This window comes from Varroa jacobsoni, unplaced genomic scaffold, assembly GCF_002532875.2.
Source record: "Varroa jacobsoni isolate VJ856 unplaced genomic scaffold, vjacob_1.0 scaffold_630, whole genome shotgun sequence".
NCBI lineage: Eukaryota > Metazoa > Arthropoda > Arachnida > Mesostigmata > Varroidae > Varroa > Varroa jacobsoni.
Window position 1 is genome coordinate 12,093 of NW_019213532.1, and position 25,508 is coordinate 37,600.

General features: G+C 41.2%; 1 protein-coding gene across 2 annotated transcripts in view; it reads left to right on the forward strand.

Moving 5' to 3' along the window:
* The first annotated feature begins 2,719 nt into the window (after window positions 1-2,719).
* The window catches only part of LOC111262150 (protein O-linked-mannose beta-1,2-N-acetylglucosaminyltransferase 1), a 38,787-nt gene continuing 15,998 nt past the window's right edge, over window positions 2,720-25,508 (forward strand). Inside the window, exons 1-5 of one of the 2 annotated variants that reach the window (XM_022836189.2) lie at window positions 2,720-3,332; window positions 9,390-9,630; window positions 18,577-18,642; window positions 20,896-21,543; window positions 21,788-22,288. In XM_022836189.2, coding sequence (XP_022691924.1) covers window positions 3,286-3,332; window positions 9,390-9,630; window positions 18,577-18,642; window positions 20,896-21,543; window positions 21,788-22,288 — 1,503 coding nt within the window. In that variant the 5' untranslated portion in view covers window positions 2,720-3,285. The remainder of the gene's footprint in view (window positions 3,333-9,389; window positions 9,631-18,576; window positions 18,643-20,895; window positions 21,544-21,787; window positions 22,289-25,508) is intronic. The other variant, XM_022836188.2, reaches the window with a different exon arrangement.

Consider the following 25,508-nt stretch of genomic DNA (forward strand, 5'->3'; position numbering starts at 1 on the left):
CTGTCGTTATGAAGCGGTTGTTTGCCTCAAACCTGCGGAGATGGTTTTTGTTTGACTTCGCAGAAACGAATTTATAGAAGGGAGCGGGTTGTGGGCTATTCATTTGCGCGATCTAGTATCCTTACACGAACTTAGCCCCGTGTCAGCATCACCGCATTTAGTCATGCGTGCGGCCAGTTACGAGATGAAGACGTTCGGTCTTCGCGACACCTCGTCTCAGGATGATTATTCCTGCCGTAATAATATTCACGACGACGATGATGATTCGGGCGTACGACACAAGGTACAAGATCAGAAATTGATTTACTTCGTTGAGCTTGCACGTTGCGACTCTTCTAGAACTAGACATATATCTATATTCAAGTGAAACATATAGTAACTACGCCTCGCCGATTCAACCACTGGATGAACTTTAGAATTATTCGATATTGTTAGGTCTCGGTTGTTGGCTTAGGAGCAAAACAGTTTTTTGGTTTTTGCCTTTAGAGCTTAATACCAATGCCAAATACTATTATCTCAGAATAATTTGGCGCGCATATACGACACGGTTATTTTCTAGCAGATGGCCAAAGCTGTCCTACAAACGCTAAAATCGACTTCGTTTTGTCGACCTGTCACTTGAATTTGTGCCTATAATACGATGAACAACAATGATTTGATTGAACATCCCAAAAAGGACTATGCACTTTTTACTTGGTGCATTTAAAAATACATCACTATAATTCTAGTCCATCATGATAATGTGGTAGTTATTAGATCTGAGTTAATTAGTTTGGGAGTCGAAAATATGGCGTCCATAACTTATAAGTTGCTCAAGTTTTCCTAAAAGCCCGCTATAGATGTCTTCTATGAGCTTCATAATTGTCATGCGAGACAAGTTTATAGATGTTGATTTTCCTCTGTGTGTTTAGTGCCCCGGGCGCTAAATGTTGGTCCTTCGATTCGAAAGGTCAGTGTCCTATATAGGATATTCTGCCAAAATGTTTACCCTAAAATGTTGAAAATGCAATAGTATATTGTGTACGTGCTGGAATAATCCGTGATTTGCTGAGTGGAGCCCTTGCGTTTAGGATGTGTTTTCTATATTTACTGTTATTCCATTTTTACTGAGACTAGAGAAAATGCGTTATATGTACGGAAAGTGTATGCAAGAGCACTTGAACATATCATATATATATGTCTTGCTCACTATTTATGCACAAGGAACACTTATATGCTCTAATTTTCCATCTAAAATTGAAATACTTACCCTCATGACTCAATTTACATTGCGCTCTCTTTCTCCAGATCTAAACCCAAGTAGCCCCTATTGATTCTACTCAATATGGGTTTCGCACAATGACTGAGTGTGGCTTAGAGGCGTACAGTGCGACCGATGGGTGTAATACAGACACCTTCGAATTAATTATGTACAAGGCCAAATGAGTTTAATGAATGCTCTCTGTAATACTGATGGAACTATTTAAATTAAATATGAACGCTATTTGATTAATTGGCCTCAGGCCGCTCCCGCAGATTTTGCAATAAAAATAGATATATGATATAATGTTAGCAGGATTTTGATGATAAATTTCTCTCGAAAACCATTCAGTGTCCTGTAGTGTGAAGAAGAAAAGGACGACTATCATTATCGGGCGATTCGGTGATAAGCGACAATCTGCGCTACATTCGTTTGATAAATTGCCAATGTTATCACACAGAATGATTTAGCTTTAGCTGGCTCTGCAGAGTACAAGCACAAAAAAATTATTCTTAAGTGTTACACTAAGTGGAAACAGCAAAATAATCATTAGTATAGAAGGCCACCCGTGGAATCACAGGACCTGTTTGGCCGGAACGTTTTTTCTTTCGTTGATCAGATGTTCCTTATGCTTGTCGTTCGTTACATATTGACTATGTAAATTGTGTGTTCGTACTTACTTTACATTTTAAAAATAACATAATCCATTGTAATTACAACGCACATTTTCGTCAGTTCCCACGCTTGGCGTCCAGCACAGACCTCGTCTGCGATGTCTTGAGGAGTTTTTGTATTCGCGCTCAATAAGCTAAAGTGTTTTTTTTTTTAAAAAAACTAAAGTGTTTTTTAAAAAAAAACGCATAGGCCGCTATATGAAAATGCCTCGATCCCAGGTGAAGGCCGTTTTGGGTCTGAAATTTGCAAGTGTATGTCTAGCTACGAACGTTGATCTGTACCCCGCGGAGCAACCTATGCTAAGATTTTGAACATAACGAGTACAAGCTTAAGCTAGTGTGTCGTATCTAATTAACAGCAAGTGTGCATAATAGACCTCAGGCCCGACGTAACTAATGGCGTGTTAATGATAACTGATTTGAAAAACGTGCGGAAAAACGCTCGTATATACGCCATCATGTCTACGCTGAGAAGAAAGGCGTCATATGGGAGCTGTGTTGGAGTGCTAATTGTTAGTGAAAGCACCGCAGTAGCCATAGGCGACATTCTTCGATTTGAGCAAAGATCAGACAATTTTTTTCTTAGTAGCTTCAGCCGTTACTTTTCATACTGACCCGACCCAAATTGTTCCGGAGCTTTCATAGTTAGTGTGACTGCAGTTCTATCCTACTTTTGGAACAACAATAGAATATTGTCGGGACAATAAAGGGAGATCGTATCTATGACTTCTGTGTTACGGATAGTTATCAAATACGGGTATAACATAGGGTATCTATTTAATAACATTACTTTTTGCTGTTGACTCTCGTAATTTGCAGGCGGCGCGCCAGTGGTCTCGAGGTGAAGTCAAGCGGCAGAATGTGAGGCCCAGTGCAATCGAGATTTCTAAATCTCATCCATTGTACTTCACTTTGTATACAATATTGTATTAAAGAATCGAGAACAATATCTCCTACTATTGAAGCAGCAGCAGCAGCAGCAGCAGCTAACGGCCTCAGCTGTTACCCATGGAAAAGTGTTGCGATTTAATCGTCTACTTTAGCAACAACGACAACAATACCAGAACCAAGAAAGGCTTGACAAAAGATCTACGGCAGCAGCAGCGGCGGCGGCGAGAATTAAACCGGAGAAGACAAACAGGGAAGACACTACGTGCAAATCTATTCTTTTTCTAGTCAAATCATTATTTTTATTATATGATTGTTACTAATCTTGTTAGGGGGACGTCGCCATTGCATACGCGGTCCCTGTCCCTCCCTCAAGCAACGTATGGCTATAGCCCAAGCTGGGAAACACGCTTGATCAATTGATTGATTCACATAGCCCGTAACAACGAGATCAACAATAGAAGGAATCGCCGAAGAGAAAGAATGAAGTTACTGTTAAATCACAAAAGGCTGATCACCAAGTTTTTCCGGTAAGTAAGAGGCGACTTTTTCTATAGTGACCTTTAATTTCGACAAGCGCCAGTGCCTAACAGTGAATTTTTTCAATGGTGACAGGAAAATTCTGTGACAACACGTTGATACAGCGTATTCACAAAATTGCCATATAGATTGTTACCTAAATATTATGACGTCTACAATATGTTAATAAAAAAAAAACATCGTTACAGGCCGCAATCTCGCTAAATGGTAGTAACGAATGCGAAGTTCTTTCAGCGACTACTTTTCTAGAAAACATATATATATATATATATATAGTTGGTTCCGTCGCACCATGCAGTAGAGTAGAGACACGACGAGAGCTGGATGAAATGTGAGCAGAAGTATATTATCGTACTCGATTAAATTAATGAATAAGTAGTGCAGTGCCTCGCGCCATTTAACCGTGGCCGTGGCCTGAGAGTTCACTATTACCGTCAGAGTCAGCGCGTGGATCCCGCCGGTTAACTAACGATCGTGACGGCACTCAACAACGCTAAAATCTGAATGTGTAGCTTTGGCTCTCCGCTAAACCCAGCCTGCAGGCTGTCTTCAACCCGTCTAGATACTTTTACTTGATTACGAGTATGAACAGACGCGTGTACGACAAACACTATCAACAAAAAATGTCAGCAGCGATTAAACAGATTGGGTTGGATTTGATAGCTTTCGATAACAGTTCGTTCATTGTTGTTTATAAAGCATGGGCTGCCGGTCAACGTGTCGAGGAGAACACAGATGATAATAAGAAAAATTATAGCAATTTACTGTTTTTATTTCGCTAGTTTCGCTTGCCGCCACCAGCAGCACCGCCATTGTCCTACTCAGGATGACGCGGCCATGGAGCAACTGCGGTCATCGTAGCCATGATGATGATAGTGACTGTTCCTGTTAGTGCCTATACTTCACCCTTATGGGACCATAATATTGCTGGGCTGAATGGAGTAGCTGTTTCGACGAGATAATGTCCAGACACGGCGTTTTTCGTTCCGAAACAAGATATAACGTATCACGGTTAGATTCTTCTTTTGTCATAATAAATTTAAAAAAAACACAGCTCAGGAACGACGTAATGATAAGATGCAAGTTTCAATAAAACAGTACATGTGAATCGTACTAAGTTTCTCATTCACATAATTTGAGGTTGACATTTCCCCTATCAGCGACAGTTGTCTCATTTCAGTCAAAAAATGGCAAATTTTGCTTGATATACTATCAAGCCAGAGAACAACAATTGTATTTATGAAAAGCCTCCCGTTTAGACCATTGATGAGATACTGATATCCATGTATGCGTCAAAAGACATAGCTTCCTGTATTTACTAAGGTAAGCCATTGCTATTTACACGTACTTATTGCCACATACAATTATTATACATATTATAAATGAGTTTCTGGATGATAATTCAAATACGTAATAGGTCGTATGTTGTCACAGATATGGTATCGTAGGCCTCTTTGGTAATTCGTATTGTATAGACATCTTTTGTTGAGTAGAAGAAAATGTTTGTTAAACGCGGGAAGGGAGTCTGCTGTGTCGTAATGGCGTTATAGCATGGAGACAAATAGATTAGCAGGTATACGTCCTTTCCTGTTTCGAAGTTCGGCCTCCAGACGCGCAGCGTGTTACAAAATAACCGAAAATCGTTAAGAAACAAACGTTTACAAATAATATGAGTATAAATCGTGATGGCACTTTTACACCAGGAGTGGTTTTGCGCTTAAATATTATACATCCTGCGAGATTATTTATAGGCTGCCTATTATTTATAGCCAAATAGTTGGTATGATGATATTTACGTTCTGCATCGCTGTTCTTTTCCTATAATCCCGTCTTGTTCCTTGTCGTCGTCGTCGTCGTCATCATCGATGGAGTTGATGCACTCCGGAGATAGTCCCCAGAGAACGCTATCAGAAAAGCGAACCTATTGTGGTCGAATGTAGAAATGGAGCCTCATTTTACCAGCTTCATCTGGTCTAGCTTTGTTTAAATATGTGTTACTGCGCATTGCTGGTGGCTAGCTCGGTTCATTGCTTTTTCTCTGTGCCTCATAGCCTGAACTGTCGTCAATGTATCGTCTGGCGCTCGAGTCTGTGTGCGTTTTGTAGCCCAGTATCGTTATTTGCGCTTGATCAGTGTTGACCACCCAACAGTTCGAGTATCGCACGTTAACATTGGCCAAGTATTAGACTCAAACAAGGAATAGATTGATATCTTTGATCACGGTCTTAAGAAAGCGTCAACGCTATATGTTTTTCATATGGTTTGTTCGCAAGGATTTCTCACGAGCTGATTTGAACTGTTTATGACGCACTCGTCCAGCTTTGCTTTGTAGCATAAGCTATATGTTGCATCGCGACACGCAATCAGCTTTTATATATCCGATGCAATTTATCTAAACTCTGCGAAACAGAATTGAGCGGTTAAATGGGTGTCACTGCTATCGTACGAGAAAATGGGGTCAATACATCACTTGGTCAAATACCGTCATGGCAATGACCACCATCATCATCACAACGCTTTACTATGAATATGAGTATTACTTGTCCTGCTTTGCGTTTTCTTTCGCTCTACTTTACCTTGTCCTTAATGTTATTGTTGCTGCTACTGCTGCTGCTACTTTTGACAGTACTAAGTGAGCGCAAGGCATCTTTTCGATGTAAGCATCTTTAATATCGTCTTTGGTTGGATCCGCAAAAAGACGGTAAGCAATGACTAATTCTGTACCTTCTGTCTCAGCTGGGCCTTAAGGGCGTTCGTTTCTCAGGCTTTGACAATCATCAGCAGATGGAACTATCTCGGCCATTGCTGAACGCGCGGGGTTGTTACTTCTCGTCACATGATCGTAATATAGCTGATATTTTTATACAAAGAATATGTATAAAGAAAAAAGTGTGGGGTCAATGTTTCTAGACGACTCTTTGATATGGCCTTTTCACTTAACGTACAATATATGTAGTTCTCATAACCGTGTCGTACAATTGGGCTAATCGACCAGTGCAGCTTTTTCAAAAAGGTTACCTTCTTTAGTCTCTAATAGCCATACAACAAAATGAAATAGTAACGCGTTTAGTTAATAAATCTAATTAACGAATCAAAAATTATTTATTTATTATTAAAAAATGTTACAGATAAAACGCTCCCGGAAACACTTTATTGTTTCTTTCAGGACTTATCTTACTTTGTATCGTTTTTTTACTGTATACCGATTCGATAAATGGTAACGTAACCGTACTAGAAGACTTTGCATTATTTTCGCGCATCTATTAATATCGAAAATAGATTCAGTGAAAAGCTCTAAAGACTCAATCCGAAAAACGTTTTCTGTCTACGATTTATTGATCCTTGACTCATGATCCAGTAGACGTCTCCTGTTTTGCAGAATGTAGCTGCTAATCTGTTTGTACTCTTGTTAACGGTGGAGGGCGATAGAATCAGCCAATGATGATATTCGTTAGCTGGGAACATTGCACTCGCCAGAAACAAATGGGAAGGAAACAACAAACTACATTCACTAGAGGGACAATTGAGATCAAACGGGGCCATCCCAATGGTGTACCGAAGCCGCCGATTGAGATGTTCCTACAATCTGTAGAATACCTATCTTACGAATGCCGACTGCGACCGCTGTTGTTACTACGCATCGCTAAGTTATTAGTATTGTTGTTGTTGTTGTTGTTGAGATCGCTTCACAACATGATGTCAAAATAGGACTATCTAAGCCATGACGATTTTAGCCAAGTTGACAGCGGCAGTCGACATCGATTGTAACAGCAGCGGCCGCGAACGATGTTTTAATGACGACCATTGGCCAGGACGAATTGCAAATAGCCTCCTAACTAAGTTACGTGTTGTTGGCATGGAGCATAAGCGACATGTATAAAATACAGCAGCTTAGATGCGACGGAACACCTCACCACTTCGCGTCGGGATCATCATTTCAACTGAAGACTTCTCTGTCAGGGGAATTGCACTGCAGTTGGGCTGTCACCGAGGAGCCGGGCTAATGAGTCTCTACTGCCTGCAGGCTCCACTCATGTCCGTGGATAAGCAGCAAAGATGATGGCGAGGCAAGACGATTCTAGCGTTACGACATCGCTCACAATCATCAGAAGGAAACGTCGCAAACAATCACGGCTATGGGCTGCTTCAGCAACTGACGATGACGACCGGCTGATGCGACTGCCCTCGCATATGATTTTATAGCGGTTGTCTTCATGTAACAACGCTCGGCAACAACGAACTGTGGAAATGGAGGCCGTCGTCGCTTGTGACATGATTTTGAGCCCATGGCGATAACAGCAGCAGCAATAAGAATATCATCAGTGGAATATACAAGCCATTCAGTGTTGGTTGGCAGCAGCAGCGGTCCGGCGCTCGCAATACTTTGCAGTGGTTGCGTATGCCATTGACAGCAGCTGTTCAGAAAAAAAAAGACCGACGACTCCTGCTCGACAGAAGATAGCGAATAACTGCGAGTAAGGGAAAACGGTGGAGGGGACGTAGTCGAAAATATCGGAGAACATATCAAAGGCTATTTCAATGAACGCGCATAAGGAAGTAAGTGATGACAAATGGGAGTCGATCCGCAAGTAAACGACTACAACCAACTAAATAGAAAAGAGTAGAAGAAAATAGAAAAGAACACAAAGAAAAGTAGAAGGGGCGAAGCATGATGTCGTCGCCTTGCTGTGGCTTTTGTGGCGGTGGAGCCAGCGACAGCAGTAGGCAGAATCTTTACCAGAAGGGTAGGGCAGTAGTGTCGTTGTCGAACCTGCGGTGACGGCGTCTACCTATTTCTGTAGCTGCTATTAGCCTGACAACAACAACAACAACAACTAATCCTTGCATCTGTTTGTGCTATTCTTTACGTCGTGGCGCTAATGGTTATAGCAGACGACGATAGCTGCCCTGTAGCAGGCGGTAGGCACAATATGGAGTCCTGCTATCTACAGATCAGATGACTAGCACACCCAGGTAGTTTATGAAGGTTTCCTTGTCCATATGAACGTAGGCGAGCAATTACTTCATATTTGTTTCACAATTTCCGTGAAGGCGTCCATCATCGTTTCATGATATATAGTCGAACTAAGTGCGGCAGAGAGAAGACGAACGTTGCTATTTAAAATCACTTTTTTAACAGATAGTGTTATGTCAGAAAATGGATATGAACGCTCGTTTATTTCTTCAGAAAAACCGGTCACGCCTACAGTCACGTTCGTCGGATTAGAAAGTTGCCTTTTGCTGCTATTCACCGGTTCAAGTAGTTGAATACCTTTCTGAGTGTAAAGGGGCCAGACCTAATGGGTACTAAATAAGTAAATAAATAGTTATTACTACTGTGCCGCTACAGTTGCTCTAATGTTGGCGGCCGCATTTTGAGACTACACCAGGCCCAGACTCAGCACGCGAGTAAATATCTGTTTGTTTTACAAATAATTAAAGGCAGTTCTCAGTAAACGCATCATTAGCTGTTTTTAGCCGTGAAAATTTGACAATAGGGAGCAATTATGCAATAAATTGTGTTCCGAACAATCGTATTTTGCGCAAACAATTTCGGAAAGTATTTGCCATAGTACCCACCGCCTACTTGTTTCTTAGAAAATATTTGTTGTGGTCAAAAGTTTTCTAGGCGAAAACGCCAAAACAAGCTTCGCGGGATAAAGGTAGCTATAAAAAATAAAAACCGGGAGTAGGATTAAAGGCACACACAACCTTTTAGCTAGCTTATCGAGTACGGCTATAGTTTTTAGGTTCTTGAATGGCATGGGCACCCATGGTAACTGAGCAGAGATCCGACGAATTTCTTCCACGGCTGTTATTTCGTATGGCTACGGAAATTGCTTCTCATTCAGCATCGTATTTTAGCTGATCGTCGATGCTTCATTTAATTAGAAATTCAATACCTGTGGCTATCGTGCAGCGCAAGACGCAGGCTATCAGAGGCCAGTTTACACGTTGCGTTCAGCACCGACAGCCTTTCACGTTGAGCCGCACTCAACCGTTAGAAAAATTGACTGCTATTTCGTGTCCTGTGTTGGACCTTGCAGGTGTTTGGTGATCGTGGTCTTGTCAGTGACCGTGTGTGTCAACGTCATGTTCATCATGGACGTAAATCATAAACTTCGAGAAGAGGCCCTCGAGGGTGATGGCGACGCGGAGGCCGTTGGAGCGGGGAATGCCTTGGGCGAGAGCGCCTTCTTTTTGGCCGGACCACCATTGCCCAGAGCTCTTACTGTCGAGGTCTATTCGTCACAATCGAAAGTTAGCGTCAGCGTCGACGGCACAGTGGTAAGTCTCCAAATGCGTCTCGCAATCCTTCGGAATATCTACATACATCATACATATCTGCCGCCGCTGTCGCTGCCATCTGAAAGGCGACAATCTGTTTAACGATGTGGCGGACATGCTGAACTTATTTCTTTTATGCGAGCACCATTAGTGCACAGTTATCAGCGAAAAATATCTACTCTATCCAAGCGCTGTCTTAAGCAGATACAGTGAACTTGAATACAAGGTTATTATTCGTTTGATGCCGAGTCCCGCAGGGTTTCGAAACCTGAAAACACTATGAACACGCATCAGTATATGGTATCGATCTGCAACGTTTTTAGACCCCCTACGCCAAAAAATGAAGCTATATTTCGAAGCTCGTATGTACCCATGACATGGCTGATGCGTCATTGGTAACCTCATGTAGGCCTTTCGGGTAAACAATACAAGCTCGAAATGCTGAGCACGCCGCATTGCCTGTGTTATCATTTACGAATAAAATAACAATTCGAACCTATATAGCAAACGGGCCCGAAGAACAGGAGATGCAGGCGGCTACCCTGACCTCCTAAGATGCTTGTCCTATCCTACGAAGGCCGAATAGCATATAGGCACACTGAACAACGCTCCATATTATTATATGGCGTGTTGCTCTAAGGTACGTTTGCATAACTTGCAACATTCGCGGTAATTTCGCGATAGTCTTCTTCGACACATATTAATCGATTGGTTTTCATAACTTCATCGATAGTACGGTGAACAGAATTTGAACTTGAATGGGTCGGACGTAAACGCTACGTTTCACCATAAATTGACACACGTCATCTTGCTTAAGTCGTTAGTCTCTTAGGCCATATCGATATATATGTAACACGCGCGTAGCTAGCTAACTGCTGCACTACAGTATCGGTAGTACAGTATCAGTAGCATTTACTCACATTGTTTGTTAGTAAACCAAATAACTTTGCTCCTAACTTTAAGTTGCCGAACAATTACTAGTAATTATAGTGACATAAGACTTGTAGAAGAAAAGAACGTTTGCCTATTGTTGCGCTTACACAAGCTGACAGCTATAACGACTAATGGATACTTAATAAATTTAACATTATCCTGTCAAAATATCAATAGTATCAAAGGAAAAAGTTGTCAACTCCCGTAAGACACCCACTATATACAGTATTTCGGCATTGATATACTGCTACGTTTGCTGACGTCTTAAAATTACTATGAAAGATGTAAACGGTTTCGCCGTAAACATTTCACTTTACCACACATAGAAATGTTTCCGCTGTCCGTGCTTATGTGTACGAGTGCACAATATTAAAAAGTGATTCATACTACTCTATATATATATATAGGATGTTTCATTTAAGTTTGGACAACGGGCAGGCGTTCATTGTACCAAAGGAAAGCCAGTTTTCTGATAGAAAAGAATATTTTTGGCAAAAAACAATGCGTCATCCTTAGAATCCGGGCCAAAATTGGCCACAATTTATTTTTTCCACGCCAAAGGAACCCACCAGTGTTTGGATCCTTCGTCTCGCTCGAAGTGTATAATCTACGGAATTGTTTGTTTTCATGTGGCGTTTGGCTTACACGAAATGAACTAGAAGACCTTTACTAAAATCCACACTCAAAGAGATCAAAAGCCTATCGAAATAACTTAAAAAAAGCTTTTACATGCAGAAGTAAACGACCATTTCAAAAAGGACAATGTATCTTGCCGAGTGAGTCGTCCACTGATTAGTCCCTTTGAGAATTTTATATACCTTTGAATCTTTTTAACCGTTTAGAGTCATTGAGTTCTTAAGATTCTTGGGCTATTATTAGCTCAAAATTGATTTGTATTGAAGCTTTTTTGCCTCTAGCACGTTTAAGCGACGCTTTAACGAGTTTACAATTAAAAAGTAATTTGCGAATTAAAGAAGGAACATTCCAAATATGGCTAGTTAGCGATTTAAGCCTTATATTAAAGCTGCAACCGCGGGAAATGGTGGTCATATTGCACAAGCAGACAAATCGTCATCGATCTAACAAAAGCGTCTAATACATGCTAAATATTTCATTGAAATATCTTTTTTTTTTCGCCTAGATTCAACCGTATGGAACAATTTACAAGAAAAATTGTAGATTTAGATGTCTCTCTCTGTGTCTATGTACGCCACATTGAGCAACAATGTCCTCGTCAATGAAAATGATGAAAACGAGTGATTCTACAATAGGTATAGAGAAACGTTATCGGCGGCAAGAGTACATCGCTCTGTCGTCTTTGACGCCGTCCACAGACGAGATTGTCTGAATTTCAACATGCTAAGTTGTCGTCAGGTCAATTATTATTGCATAGCATATCCCATTGCTAGTTGTGGCACTTGTGTGAATATCGGGTGCCTACCCGGGAAGTTTGAACAGAGATATTAGCATGAGAAGGGGTTTGATTTTTGTGGAAGGGACGCGTCCATTTTATCAATCCACACCTCTACTCTATAACTTAGACTCAAGGCTTGTGACGAAGTGTCGAAAACTCGAACCGCAATACAAAGATAATCCACAGACCTTTGTTGCATTCAGTATATTATTATTATTCGAATTATATTGCAATGCATACGTTTTTGCGATGCTGTCTTATGGCCAACGTGGACAGCGCACTACGCTTTTTAACTTCCATTTTTTAAGGCGAAGAACGTATACATCTCACGAGCAACAATAGCTTAAGCGAATAGAGGGCAGTTTGATTGCCGATGCAGAACGGCAGCCATACAAGTGACTAGTGTCCTAAGGCAGCTCTGCGGCAGACCCGATTAATTTCTCGACCTTCATAGCGTCACGTTTCGGAGATGCGTCAAGAACTACTCGATACATTGATAGCATCGTGCTATTTTTTGCTGCCGCCACGTGGGGGAAGGCAGTCTCGATACAACATAATATCATTCTTGATAAGACTTCATAGTGTCGAAAGCAACGCAAGGTCTTGGGGCCCTACGCAACAAAAAAGTCGCCATATCTGTACCGTAAACGAGACAGATTTTTTATAGGTCTAGCCAACACTGCGTCTTTATCGTATATGGAATATTTGCAAAAATTTCACTTATATCTATCAGGTCTAAATAAAGACACAATTTTTACAATATTCGGTGATCTACTACCACCAAATCTTCGTTTTAGGACACCAATACAAACACCACGTTTATTACTGGAAATATCTGACTTAAAAGCTATCCAGCTAAAAAAACGGTCAATATTGTTAGATAGCTCGGAGGCTTCACGTAAGCAGCTTGCGTACTTCCGTGCACATGCGCGTACATGTAGAACGCTCCGCTGGTTATTGGTTCACTTTCGACTCCGCTTGCATTGAGTTGCATTATAAATATTAGTTGAAGCTAAGGTAACCCACCCATTGCAAACGTTATAGTGTGTGTCTGTGATACGATATAGACATTGTTTATAAAGTTTACAACAATTGTTAATCTATATATTCATGCCCTATGGAGCGGTAGAATAGCATAAGGAAAAATAGGTATTTAACATTAAACTTACAGACGTCTCTCGTGTACTTATTCATTATAACATTGTACATGAAGCAGAACGCGTCCCGTACACGATATAACCGTAATTCCCCACAAGAGCCCAATAATATCATCAAAATTCGAATATATATATATATATATATATATCTCGTCGTATAGTAGTGTTATATATATACAGTCGTATATATATATATATATATATAGTTGTTTTTTGGAGTGCGAGAAAAATAGATGCCAGAAAGATGATAGTGTATTTTAAGGTTGCAGGCGCTCTACGCAAAAGGTTGTCAAGCCTGAAAATGAATCAGAATTTCATCCGCGCCTTATAGACCACATCTGATTTGCATCGAAAGAGTTCGCATAGCGCAGCAATTTCGAATTGCGACTCTCTCACGTCTACAAATCAAGTTTAAGCTGGACCCGGACCATTTGAACCACCCGCACCCATCAAGAAGTGGCTGAACTTGGGCTAAAACAATGGCCACTAGTTCACAATCAACCGTAATAGCAGCATCAGTAGTAGCGTGTAGAAATTCACTAACACATATATGTGGACCAACTGTGGGTCCCTGTATCTGGAACTGGGTGTGTCGTTACACAATAATTAGTGATAAAATTTAAGAACTTAACAATCGGACAACTTGCGTCTTAATCTCTTGTAGCACTATAATATCTTGAGAACTAAGCCAGATAAATTAAAACAGCATAAAGAGTTGTGGGATAAAGACACTGAATAGAAGAAAATTTTGAGTCAGAAGACTTGTTTTTTTAGGTTTTGGCCGAAGGAAAAAAAGCATACATACACATCCATCCCAACGTAATGTTTACAAGTTAGTTTTTGCACTGATGGATTGAAACTGTTCTCCTATCTGCTATGTCGAAAGAACTAACTAGACTAATGTGGGCTAAGATCCACAAAGGTTTTCTTTCAATTAGCACCTTATTGTTGCTAGGATTCGTTTCTGTGGATATCGATGTGTTCAAGAAAGGAACAATCTGGCGCCGTCCTCAGTTGCCCCTCTATGATTTCTATCGGCATGATTTGCCAACAATGGTCCGCCCTAGAAGCCACCGCTAACTAATTATGTATATCTAGATATATAAACACTTACACGTATTTTTCATATATGATGTTATTACATACTACATTGTGTTTCATACAATGCGCACAGTAATTGAAAAGTTGTGGATTTTGAATGAAGCTTACTAGGATTTCCCTTTCATCAACCAGTGCAACGAGTGCTCTCCCTCTCTCTCTCTCTCGCTAGCACACTATGAGATTTTATGTTGATAGCATGGTAGAAACTTTTAGGAATTTTATGGTAAAAATATCCAACGATATCGAGTTTGCTCACTTTCGATAACGTAGATAGCTCGTTAACTATTTCTGTTTTTCATTGTGGCGAGATATGTTGGAAGATAACTATGAAACAACAAATCTTGAATAGTCAATTATTAACAACCTGGCTGATTTACATCCAATTTTATCTGCGTCGTTTTTTCTTTTAGTTAGTTCCTATTTCTATTTAGCAAATATCTGTAAGGTAAAAGATAAGCGTCTATATCGAGTATATAATTAGTCCGTTATTATCGCAAGGTATTATTAGATAATTGGAAGAGTAGAAAGTGGCTCGTAGAAGAAAAACTATACGAATACACAAATCTAGTGGCATCCATCCGCCGATCGACTGATCCAACGGATCGTTTGGATAATATGTGATTTATATCAATCCATATTCTCCAGTTGGTAATATGTTTGCCCGCTAAGCTTAAAAACGCGTGGTGGTTCATGTTCGAATCCGGGCGTAGACGTATTACATTCCGTGCTGGGAGCCACTCGTCTGATGGAAGGCCTAACAATATAAGTATTAAGCACAAAACATAGTTTTGCCTTACGGTTATCGATATTACGTTACAGATAACTTACGGTTATCGAATTCCGAGGATTAATCTAAAAATGCAGGATTATTATTCCACCGAAAAGACAACTTCGAAAGAAAGCTGGATAATACTTATTGTTAAAGACAGGTTGCAACTCAAAAAACAGGGCAATATCAGCGAAAAGTTCTAGAGGAACAATGATGATTTAGTTCCTTTGGACGTAATCAGGTGTCTAGATATTTTTATATGCCACAAATAATGATCCACTTCGTCTGATGTTCTTAAACCAAACATTCTCCAATGTGAGTACTCCCGATGACCGCTACAAGGGTAAATGTGTTGGCAACGAGGCTAGTTCCGAACTACAGTTTTGACACGCTTGATTTGGACGAACGCTAAATAGCGACAAACATATTTAACCTTTTATTATTTATATTTTATGTGTTAGCTTATGCTACAATGTAACATAGCATAAACTCGTCTCAGTAGTTGGCGCATGTACACACATCATTCTATAAAAACAGATGGAACCTAACGTAGAGGCATTTTAACGAAAAAGCTCATCGACGTATACTCGTTGCGATAACCAACGTTAAAACGATGACCAGTCCTTCTTGATTCCTGTCAAACCATACTCGTGATGTCAACAAGAAGCCTGGACACCAATTAGCTTCACGGACGACATTGAATCATCATGAACTATAGAATGACACATGAATTACCTGTCATGCTCGTTCAGCACCACAACCATAGGTAAACCCGTTCCTGCGGGGCAAGCAGAGAGCACCGCGGGGAGTGGGGCGACACCAATCGTCGTCTCGTTCGGAAACGGCTGTTCGAGAGACGGCCGAAAAGAAAAGACGTTGAAAAAGGGCCACGAGACATTAACCGTACAACTTTTGTTATGCCAACAAAGAGTCGGCCGACACGTTCTGATCGACGGGTTGCTGCGATGTTGTGCAAGAGACGTTGCTGCAATTCGTTTCACTCTTAGAAAGCCATAGCGGGGTGGTTGAATCTTTGATTTGGTCCTAGCTATCAGTGAGCATACAGTATCGTTTTTGTTGATGATGTCAACGGAAAAACTACGAGAGATAATACGGAGCGATAGTGCTGGCTCGTTGGAACAGGCTATTTCGTGTAACACCCACACGCGGACTCGGAGGGACACAGAGACATACGTACAAACCGGCCCACGAACGCTCAGCTGAGGTCGTAACGGCAGCGGTGGTTGCCTTCTCGGGCCTCTACAGAGGGCTTTTGCGAATTCAAGGAACAACGGTGGGGCTGCAAAGGAACATCTGAACAAAGAACCGCCAAGGTAGCAATTGTTGTGTTGAATGGAACATAGTGTGAAGCACTGCCTCGAAAGCAAGAGACACTATTATTTTTTTAGTATGACACAATCTAATAATGCTCAGTTGTTTCGTATCGGGGCAATTAACAGTGTCGTTGAATTGACAATCATGTTTCTGGTGTCTACGTATGTCGACTTAGCCACCCCTGTGGAACTAAAGTGGGTACGTTTACTTAAGAGGACTCGCATTGCCTGAAACGAGAGATTGGACTCCATTTCAAATATTGTGAATTCAGGCACTACTGCCTCAACGCGCTCTGCACGCGAGCTAATGTTGCGCGTAGTAACGCGTGTTACCAGGCATTTAATTTCAGAGGTTTCGAAGTTGGACACCGAAGTGGCCTTCTCGTCTAAAAATCCCAATAGAACAAGAAGCGATTGTGTGCCTGTCATCTAGGCATGTTTCGCAATAATGTAAGGTTTTGTCCGAGTTTTGAATACGTATTACTTCCACAAACTGCTAACACTTTTTTCCCCATTATTACGCTTCTATGATGTCGACTGCCGTTAATGTATGTTACGTTACTTTGTTAATGTTAATATTACGTTATCTTCGTTTCGTATACTCTCACGAGAAGTGATAGAATGATAATCAGTGTAGTATAAATAAAGGCCCAGATGACTACGCGAGCATCTTCGGCTAGCTATTGTGGAGCCAGTGCGCCCTCGATCGACACAAAGTAGCCGAATACGTGGTTATGCTATTGTTGCCGATTGTTGCGATGGGGGGGCGCAGGGTTGTCACCGTTTGAATAAAGAAGCACATAACGAAAAGAAAACGGTATAATAGCCGATGTTGTCATTCATGAAGCTACCGGCAGACAATCGAATGTTCACAAAAGTAAGATGAGAAAAAGGTCAGGCGACAGCATGACACCAGCACATCGACAATGGACGCACGTAGAGACAGTGGTGGTAATAAATAATAATCAGAGTGGTTATCGAGACAGCAACAAAGGATGACACATGGCGGTGCAAGGAGGAGGCTTTTACCGAATCAAGGACGCCCACAACAGAGTGAGACGACCGACGCAAACTTACGGGCGCAGATCGTCCCTGTTGTAAATAAACAGTCCTAATAATTAAAATGTTCAACTAATATGTCACAAGAGAAACGTTACCAGTGTTAAGAAGTAGTCATTCATGTAGGACGGGCGCGATGTCAACTATTGCGGCCTTCTTGGTGTTCTGCGCAATGTTATCTAGTTTCTACACATCTAAGAATCAAAATATCATCTACACTTGCATAAATTGCGACGTCAAGCTCACTTTCTGGTATAGCCACGCCGTGCATAAGAGGGAGCGAATTTAAACTTTTTCCAGCGCCTGGATTTCTAAATTTTATCATTATTTATGTTCCCGTCGGTATTCTGAGGTTCAAAAGTGAAGGACACAGCCAGAATGTGAACTGCCCTGGCCACTCTATCATAAAGTTATTTAAGGAAAGCAACTCATTTGCTAAATACATATATATATATATATATATGCATATATCCATTTGGTCCAACGGTGCCTTTCGTACAGCGTCGCAAATAGTAACAGTAGGTAGGATCGTTAAGATGCTAGACTATGAATGCATCTATTAATAGGTCCATACAATAATAGATAAACAATAGGCGGTTTGTAAATAGACAAACTATAGAATGATAAAGAATATAGAAATGATGACTATATATATATATAGTGCAGCGCAATGATTCGTCTTCGACTGCGTTTGTCTGTGAAATGGTTGACGCATGTCGATTAACCTTAACAACAGCACAACAATGAAATCAAATACAATAGCTATGAACAGGACGACTACATTGGCCTATATTGGTCCTGATAAGCGATGTTTCAGTTTAAGGACAAGACATTATGCTATTTCTACGTCTAATTATCTCAAGCACGTGACCGTTTATTGCGATTCGTTCGAAAGCGGCAATTGTTTAGATATATAAAGGAAAGTGAGATTAAATTCGTGTGCTAACCCCGAATGTGCAATTTTTCCAGTTGTTTTCCAGTGGTGAGGCGCTTCCTGTATAAACCTAAAGTACTTACTTGAAACGTAAAAAAATACATTATGATTTATTGCTGATTATACTTCCCTCAACCTTTATTTTATCGACTTCTCAAAGGTGTATTCTTTTATATGAATTTGTCTGGACGAAGTTTACGAGAGGAGGAACTAAGCTGCGTTGTTGCATTTGGTATTACCTACAGGTACTTGATGACTCTGCCGAAAAAGGAGGAAGGGGTATCCATGTGCTGGTCCTAAATCAGGCGACAGTAAGTAAACAAGTGCCTACATGATACTGCGCTATTAGTGTTGAAAGAGATTGTTTTATTTAGTCACTCTGTTTTCAGCCTCGGTGAGCATCGAAAGGGCCTCCGCCTGCCAACATGGATTGCAGCAAATTTTATGTAGTCGTATGTAAAGCCGAAGCTGGTCAATATAGCGAACCACATCTTTAAGTTGATTTACTTTTTATTCGGCATACCCGTCCGCCATGCTTGTCAATTTAGGCTATAGATAAACAAGGTCCGCCGCTCAATCATTAAACGCCAAATAGCAAATCTTTGTATAACTTAACTTAAAATATTATGCTAAATGTACTAGCTGAGTAAAAGTTACCTCAAATTGAATTAAAGTCAACGTTTTCGATATGTAGAAGCAGCTTTGCTTCATATGCTAGCAAAATGTAGAGTTGAAGATGACTAATCGGTTGTCGATGGACGAAGTTTCTTCGAAAATAAGAAAATCTGTCACTGCAGAGAAGAGTCACACGATAATATCTTTGTATGTATGTCAATAACGCATACCTTAAGGTTCTAGTGACGACCAGTAAGTTTCTATTAAACATTTCATAGTAGCAGTATCTGATCAACTCTTTCGGTAATTATGTTATAATTGCTAAAGCAGCAGCAGCAGATGATACACCGTGTTGTCTGCCCACTAAATTGCCCCACTTGCTCCCCCACAGACACGATTCCGCGTAATTAGAAATTTGTTAAGGCATGAGCCCCTTGCTCATACGCATCTAAATACTCGCTGGTCGTCGTCATACCGGCGTACTGCGTTTTGCAGATGTTATCATCGTATATCAAGTTGCTGAGCTGTCTTAATCACTAAGATCGTTGTACATCTCCACATATAGCACCTGGTCCATAGCTGGACTTTACATAGAACCACAAAGTTATAAGCGAGCTCTGTCATTTACATTGGGATACGTACCTTACTCAAGGTTCTCACTATAGCAGTAGGGAGGATTTAGCTGAATACCACATAGTCACTACTATAATAAAGCTTTATATATGTGATATTGGTTTCTTTAAACTAGCCTACACAGATACGGGAACACCACACCACTACTTATTATGCCAAAAACTTTAAAAAAATCAACCCATATAGACACTTCGTTGCCCCGAAGACTACAAACAAATATGCAAATTAACTTACGATGCTTACACATAGACAAGTGGACGTTTACGTACGGCAAAAGTAAAAGAATTCAGTTTTCATAAGCAGTTATAACTGTAATAGTGTTGCAATAACAACAGCGTTGCCGGTTATGTTACCCCCTCGGTGGTTTAACTCCAGAGCTGTGACGCAAGGCTGAGCAGTCGGTAAACCAGTAAAATCATCGTCACTTTTGTTGTCAGGGTGACGACTTTTGGGTGAGCTTCTCATGCCAAGAACTTTACAACGAACGAGTCTTCGGTGCGGTGGCCATTGCTTGCCATCTTTTTTCTGACTACTAATACTGTTGCTACTGTATGTGGATGTATGCCTGCGCATATATATATATATCTATATATACATATATAGTCCTATAGCACCCTGACCTGAGCCTTGGTTTCGCCGGTTCCCCGCTATCCTTTTAACACACGGTAAATGTATGCATCGTAAAGTCCCTAAAAGTCAAGCGTTCGTGTGAATTTGATACCCTACAGAGATTGCCATAGATTGCTTCAGCTTTTTTCAGATATTCATTTCAGTTAGAGGTTATCACAGGTGTCGGACTATCTATAAGACTATGTTACACATGGAGTAGTAAATGCAGGGTAAAATAAGGAAAAGATCACGAGCACTGTGCTCGTTGTTATTGTTATCAGGCTAGGGGGGGGGGGGGGTCGGCAGCGTCGCTATCGCAAGGGCACAGATGGGCGGGTTGCATCTTCCGAAAAATGAAAAGTCAACTCCGACGCTCGACAGGTGGCTTCAGTTCCGATATGAATGTCCGCCACACAAGAACAAGTTGTGCAAGGTCTATGAGAAACAGTAATGACTTGATATCAGTGCAAGCTTTGGAAACAGTTGCATAAAAAATAACTTTATTCATCATCTAATTATCCTTAGATAATCCAGCCGCTTACGTACTAACAGGTTTTTGTTTCCTTTACACCACGCAGTCGGACGTGATCATTTTGTTGGATAGCTAAAAGTAAAAAACCTACGCTATAAACTGTTTATGAAGGACCGATTTTTTGACTCTATTCTAACACCTGCTAACATATATTCTAATGTTATTACACTTTTAGGGCAGTGTTATGGCGCAACGTTTGTTCGATACGTACTCACCCCATGAAGACGAAATGATGGCATTCTTCTTGAATATGGTGTCTGATGGACGAATTCTCATCTTTGCCCTTAAGGACGAGGGCACTTTCCAAATGAAGGCAGCTGCTCGAGATCTTCTTCGAAAGCTTGGCTCGACGAAAAGTCAAGCCATCGGATGGCGAGATATGTGGGCTATGGTGTGTCGAAAAGGTATTCAAGCTGATAACCAGCTAAGCGTTATTTATGGCGAAACGTACTCGAAGAGTCCCGAATTCAATGCATGGGGTGCGCCCGTTTACCTCAAGGCAGAGGTGCCATTGGTTCCACTGGAAGACACTCAGTGTTCGCGATGGCCTGAATCACCCGAAACGAGTCGGAGGCGGGCCTTTTGTAACCACATTGAGGGTTATGGCTCGGTGTGTTCATGCGAGTCGCCTGCACCGTTATCATTCACTCCGCCTTCATTGGCTTCATTAGTCAACAACGTATCTGATGTGCCAGTAGTTATAATTGCCTCCAATCGACCGCATTACCTCTACCGGATGTTGCGCACGTTACTCAATACGCCAGGCGTCAATCGTTCGGCAGTTACCGTGTTCATTGATGGCTATTTCGAGGAACCGCTTCAGGTAAAAATCGATCCCAGACTTTATAATTTTCCTTGCTGATATATGTTATCCTTGCCTTTTTTAGGCTAGCGAAACAATGGTGGTTTAAAGTCGCTTGCTTATGAGATGAGCTTATAATTCCCGTCCTGCTAGTTTTAAATTTCTCAACTCATATACCTGTTAATGTGATAGCAAAGTCGATTATGTTCTGTTTTGTTGTTCTTTTTTCATTTCGCAAATCCCAATTTGTTATGTACTAAATTAGGTGACGCGGCTACTGGACGTGCGTGGCGTGCAGCACACGCCAATTGGAGTACGGAACGCCCGCGTATCGCAACACTACAAAGCTTCATTGACGGCGACGTTTAGCATGTTCCCTCGAGCAGAATTCGCCATTGTTATCGAAGAAGACCTTGACGTCTCCCCCGACTTCTTTTTTTACTTCAGCCAGACGGTACACTTACTTCGGGAGGACCCAAGCCTTTATTGCGTATCGGCCTGGAACGACCATGGTTACGAACATTCAGCCCAGGACCCGGCATTATTATACCGCATTGACGGGATGCCTGGTCTTGGCTGGCTCCTGAAGAGATCGCTATACAAGAAGGAACTCGAGCCACACTGGCCTTCCGCGGACAAATTGTGGGACTGGGATATGTGGATTAGACAGCCACGAGTTCGTCAGGGAAGGGAATGCGTTATACCAGACATATCTAGAACATACCATTTTGGGTCACAGGGCATCAACATGAATCCCTACTTCCAGGTAAGTAAGGTGTAACATTCATTGCAAGATTGTGGAATTCATCCAGATTACTAATACGGAAGGTACGACGACGATTACGGCTCCTTCATAACATTACACATAGATTAAACAAAAGTGGGGTGAATCTAAGAATACTCATAAACCCCATGTCTAGTGTGAGAGACATTTACTCACACAGACGCGTAGGGATCTCACAAAAAATATGCCTTTACGACTAAAGCTAACCAAGTATTCCCTGAGATATTTTGAGTGTAAATTCTAATTTACCTGACTGGTATTGCTGTTATCGTCTATCTAACTTGTACACATCTTTGAGGGGTTGTGACTATACTGTACTTATCTCCCCAGTAGAGTTTCAGATCAGAATGAATGATTCGTCGCCATACTGGCAAAGTGATTATTGAACAGGATTGTTTACCAAAGAAAATTTTTCTTATATTTATTCTGGCTATTATTTATCGTGATTTTTATTCTGGGCGCGAGGAGAAACAGTCAAAAACGACACACTATTATTTTGTTACGGCCGTTTTTATCTTGGTAAGTGTTTTCGATAGAGTGATTTCATTTGGCAACTGTTAATGACTCTGCTACTAGAAAAAACGTTCACTATTCACGTGTCGTTCAAGTCCGGCGTTATCTGCGTCAATAGACTACCTATCTGAATATAAGGGGATGCGTCTAGCGAACGCGTTCTACCCGTATTCGTTTCGCACTACAATTATCATCGCATAAAGTGGTGGATGAGACATAGAATTTTACCCTTTTTTTCTCGAAAATATAAAAATCGTGTTGAAGACCTTAGCCAGACCAAGAAAAATGCAAGCTAGTAAACAACGAAGCTAAAAAGATATGGTAGAACGATTTAAATATCTAGCTGCTGTTTATGGCCGGAAGTTTACTGTGTATTTATGGATACGAAGGAAAAATTAACAATGAGGGTAAAGCGTATAATAGAGAGTGCCCAAAGCGATATCTAAGACGCCTGCGTAACCCGGTAGTACCATTGCCTTGGCGCTGTCATGCCTACAACGTAAAATTAGTTATGATAACCTTTGATCTATTATATTTTGGAGTATGCTAAACGTACCCTATACACTTTTCTCGTCGTATACATTATAAAATGGCTAGACCAGCGCTCCATGACCAACATAGCATAGGTTTCTGTATTTGAAATTTTTCACCTGTAATAGCCAGTGGAAATAGCAGTCGACAAACCATAAAACATCAACTTTCCCAAATTATAAGAACAAATCCGCCTTTGGCGTGCTTTTTTCCTTTGTCTCAAAAGCTTTGCTCATAAGAAAGCAGACATAACATTTTAACTTCGCTAATAGCACGGCCTCCTTACCATTATTTTTGTTCTGCTGGCAAGCGTCGTTTGATACTGTTTTTGGTAAGAGTTTTTTGTCGTGTCTGATTTCTTTCCTCCTTCCCTAGCCCTGTTTGCTGTTCCCTTTGCGGCAAAGATGATACCGTTTCGTTGTGGCGGCTTGTTTTTCTGTTTCTACGGTCATTGCATTTGTCGTTGTTGTTGTTGCGGTTGTTATTGTTATTGGTGATGATGGGCGTGAATGTAGCTTTTTATTGGCAGTCGGTTACTGCCTCGATGGGTGAGCTTACAGATTCTATCTTCTCTCTTCAACACTGATCGTGCAACAGATTGCTCCTCTACAACTTCCCCCTCCTTCCACCCAACTTATTCACTCCCTACTCCTATGTATGGGCTTTGCCTTTTCCGTTTTAATGTTCGTTGATGACGTTCCTTGTCGCGTGTGGGGTCCGCAGCTCACATCATCATACGGAACTTTGTAGAATGGTTCTCACGAAAAAAAAAGCGAATCACGAAGATACAAACCACAAAAGGGCGAATTAGGAGAACAGAGCAGGCGAAATATGGAGGTACACCCGAAGTCGGTGATGGTAGTACCGATGACGACAACGCTGATGATTGTGGCACTAATGGCAGCCCGGAGGATGGGTAGAAAGCCAAGCCTGATCTAGGCCTGAGTTAGGACAAGGCCGAGAGACAAACGGCGGCCGTAATTTGCACTAAAGAAACCCTTCTATTGAGATAAAACACGTTTATTCCACGGCGCAATCATACAAGAATCTTACAAAGCTGATTCTTAAGTATTCTAACCTCACTCACAATTGAAATATACTAAGCTTAATGACAACAAGTTAAACGACCTCTTAAGTTCAGAGGGAAATATAGAAAGGTCGGAAGCAAGCGGACATATAGTGCGTTGGAGAAACGTTGTAGGGCGTTGAATATAAGAGCACTGAGAGAGAAAGGCAAGCAAATTATAAATATAAGCTTTTATCTAAGAGTGCAAATTGAGCGGTAGTAACTGAATATTAATATACAAACAGGGATCAAAAAGAGAACATGGCGTTATTTGAAAGATGTAAAATAAGGCTGAGATATAACAGATATTGGGCGCCCGTGATATATTCGACGGCGTTCAACTACAGACAGCTGACTTGGACAGAGCGACAGAGTCGTCTAGAGCCCACCAGAGATCACCAATAACAACGGCAAAAGGGAATTTTGCTTCCGCGCTAATAGTTGCGGCAAAGATACATGCAAACTGTATATATGCATGTAGGTTTATGAGCAGAAGCTTAGCTGATACGCATTCGTGCATATGCCAGAAAAAATCTTGACCCTGATCACAGGGATGTTAGTTATGCCTTCCCCCATTGAATCAGAATGTCTGCTTTTCCACTTGTACATAATGGCACTATGCTGTTAATCCTATCGATCCAACAATTATGAAGTATGCCCATGCATCGAGTAAATCTCATTTAAATCTAAAGCGGTTTACCGTTTCTGCTAGAGATGCCTCTTATTTCTCTAGGCAGTACGCGCAGATAAGGTCGTTTTGATAGCCATCGTATATAGCAATGCCTCATGTGTTATTTGCCTGCTTTGGAACAGTCGGGGACATCACGTAACATTAGTGGCCGTGAGGAAAACATTTGAGCGGAGAGAATGGTTTCCTGGTTGGTTTTTCGCCCGCATGTCGGTCGGGGGTGTTGTGAAGGCGTAAAGGCAGCACCGGCAGTAAGGTTGGTGGAAGAAGAAGTTGCCTGACGATGGCGGTGCTGCGTCTGTAAAAATGAAGGTTCATTTACATGAGAGAGCACATCAATGGCCTTTTACTCGTCGTCGTTCGTCAACGTCCGAAGACAGCAGGACGGAGAGGAACGGGACGGT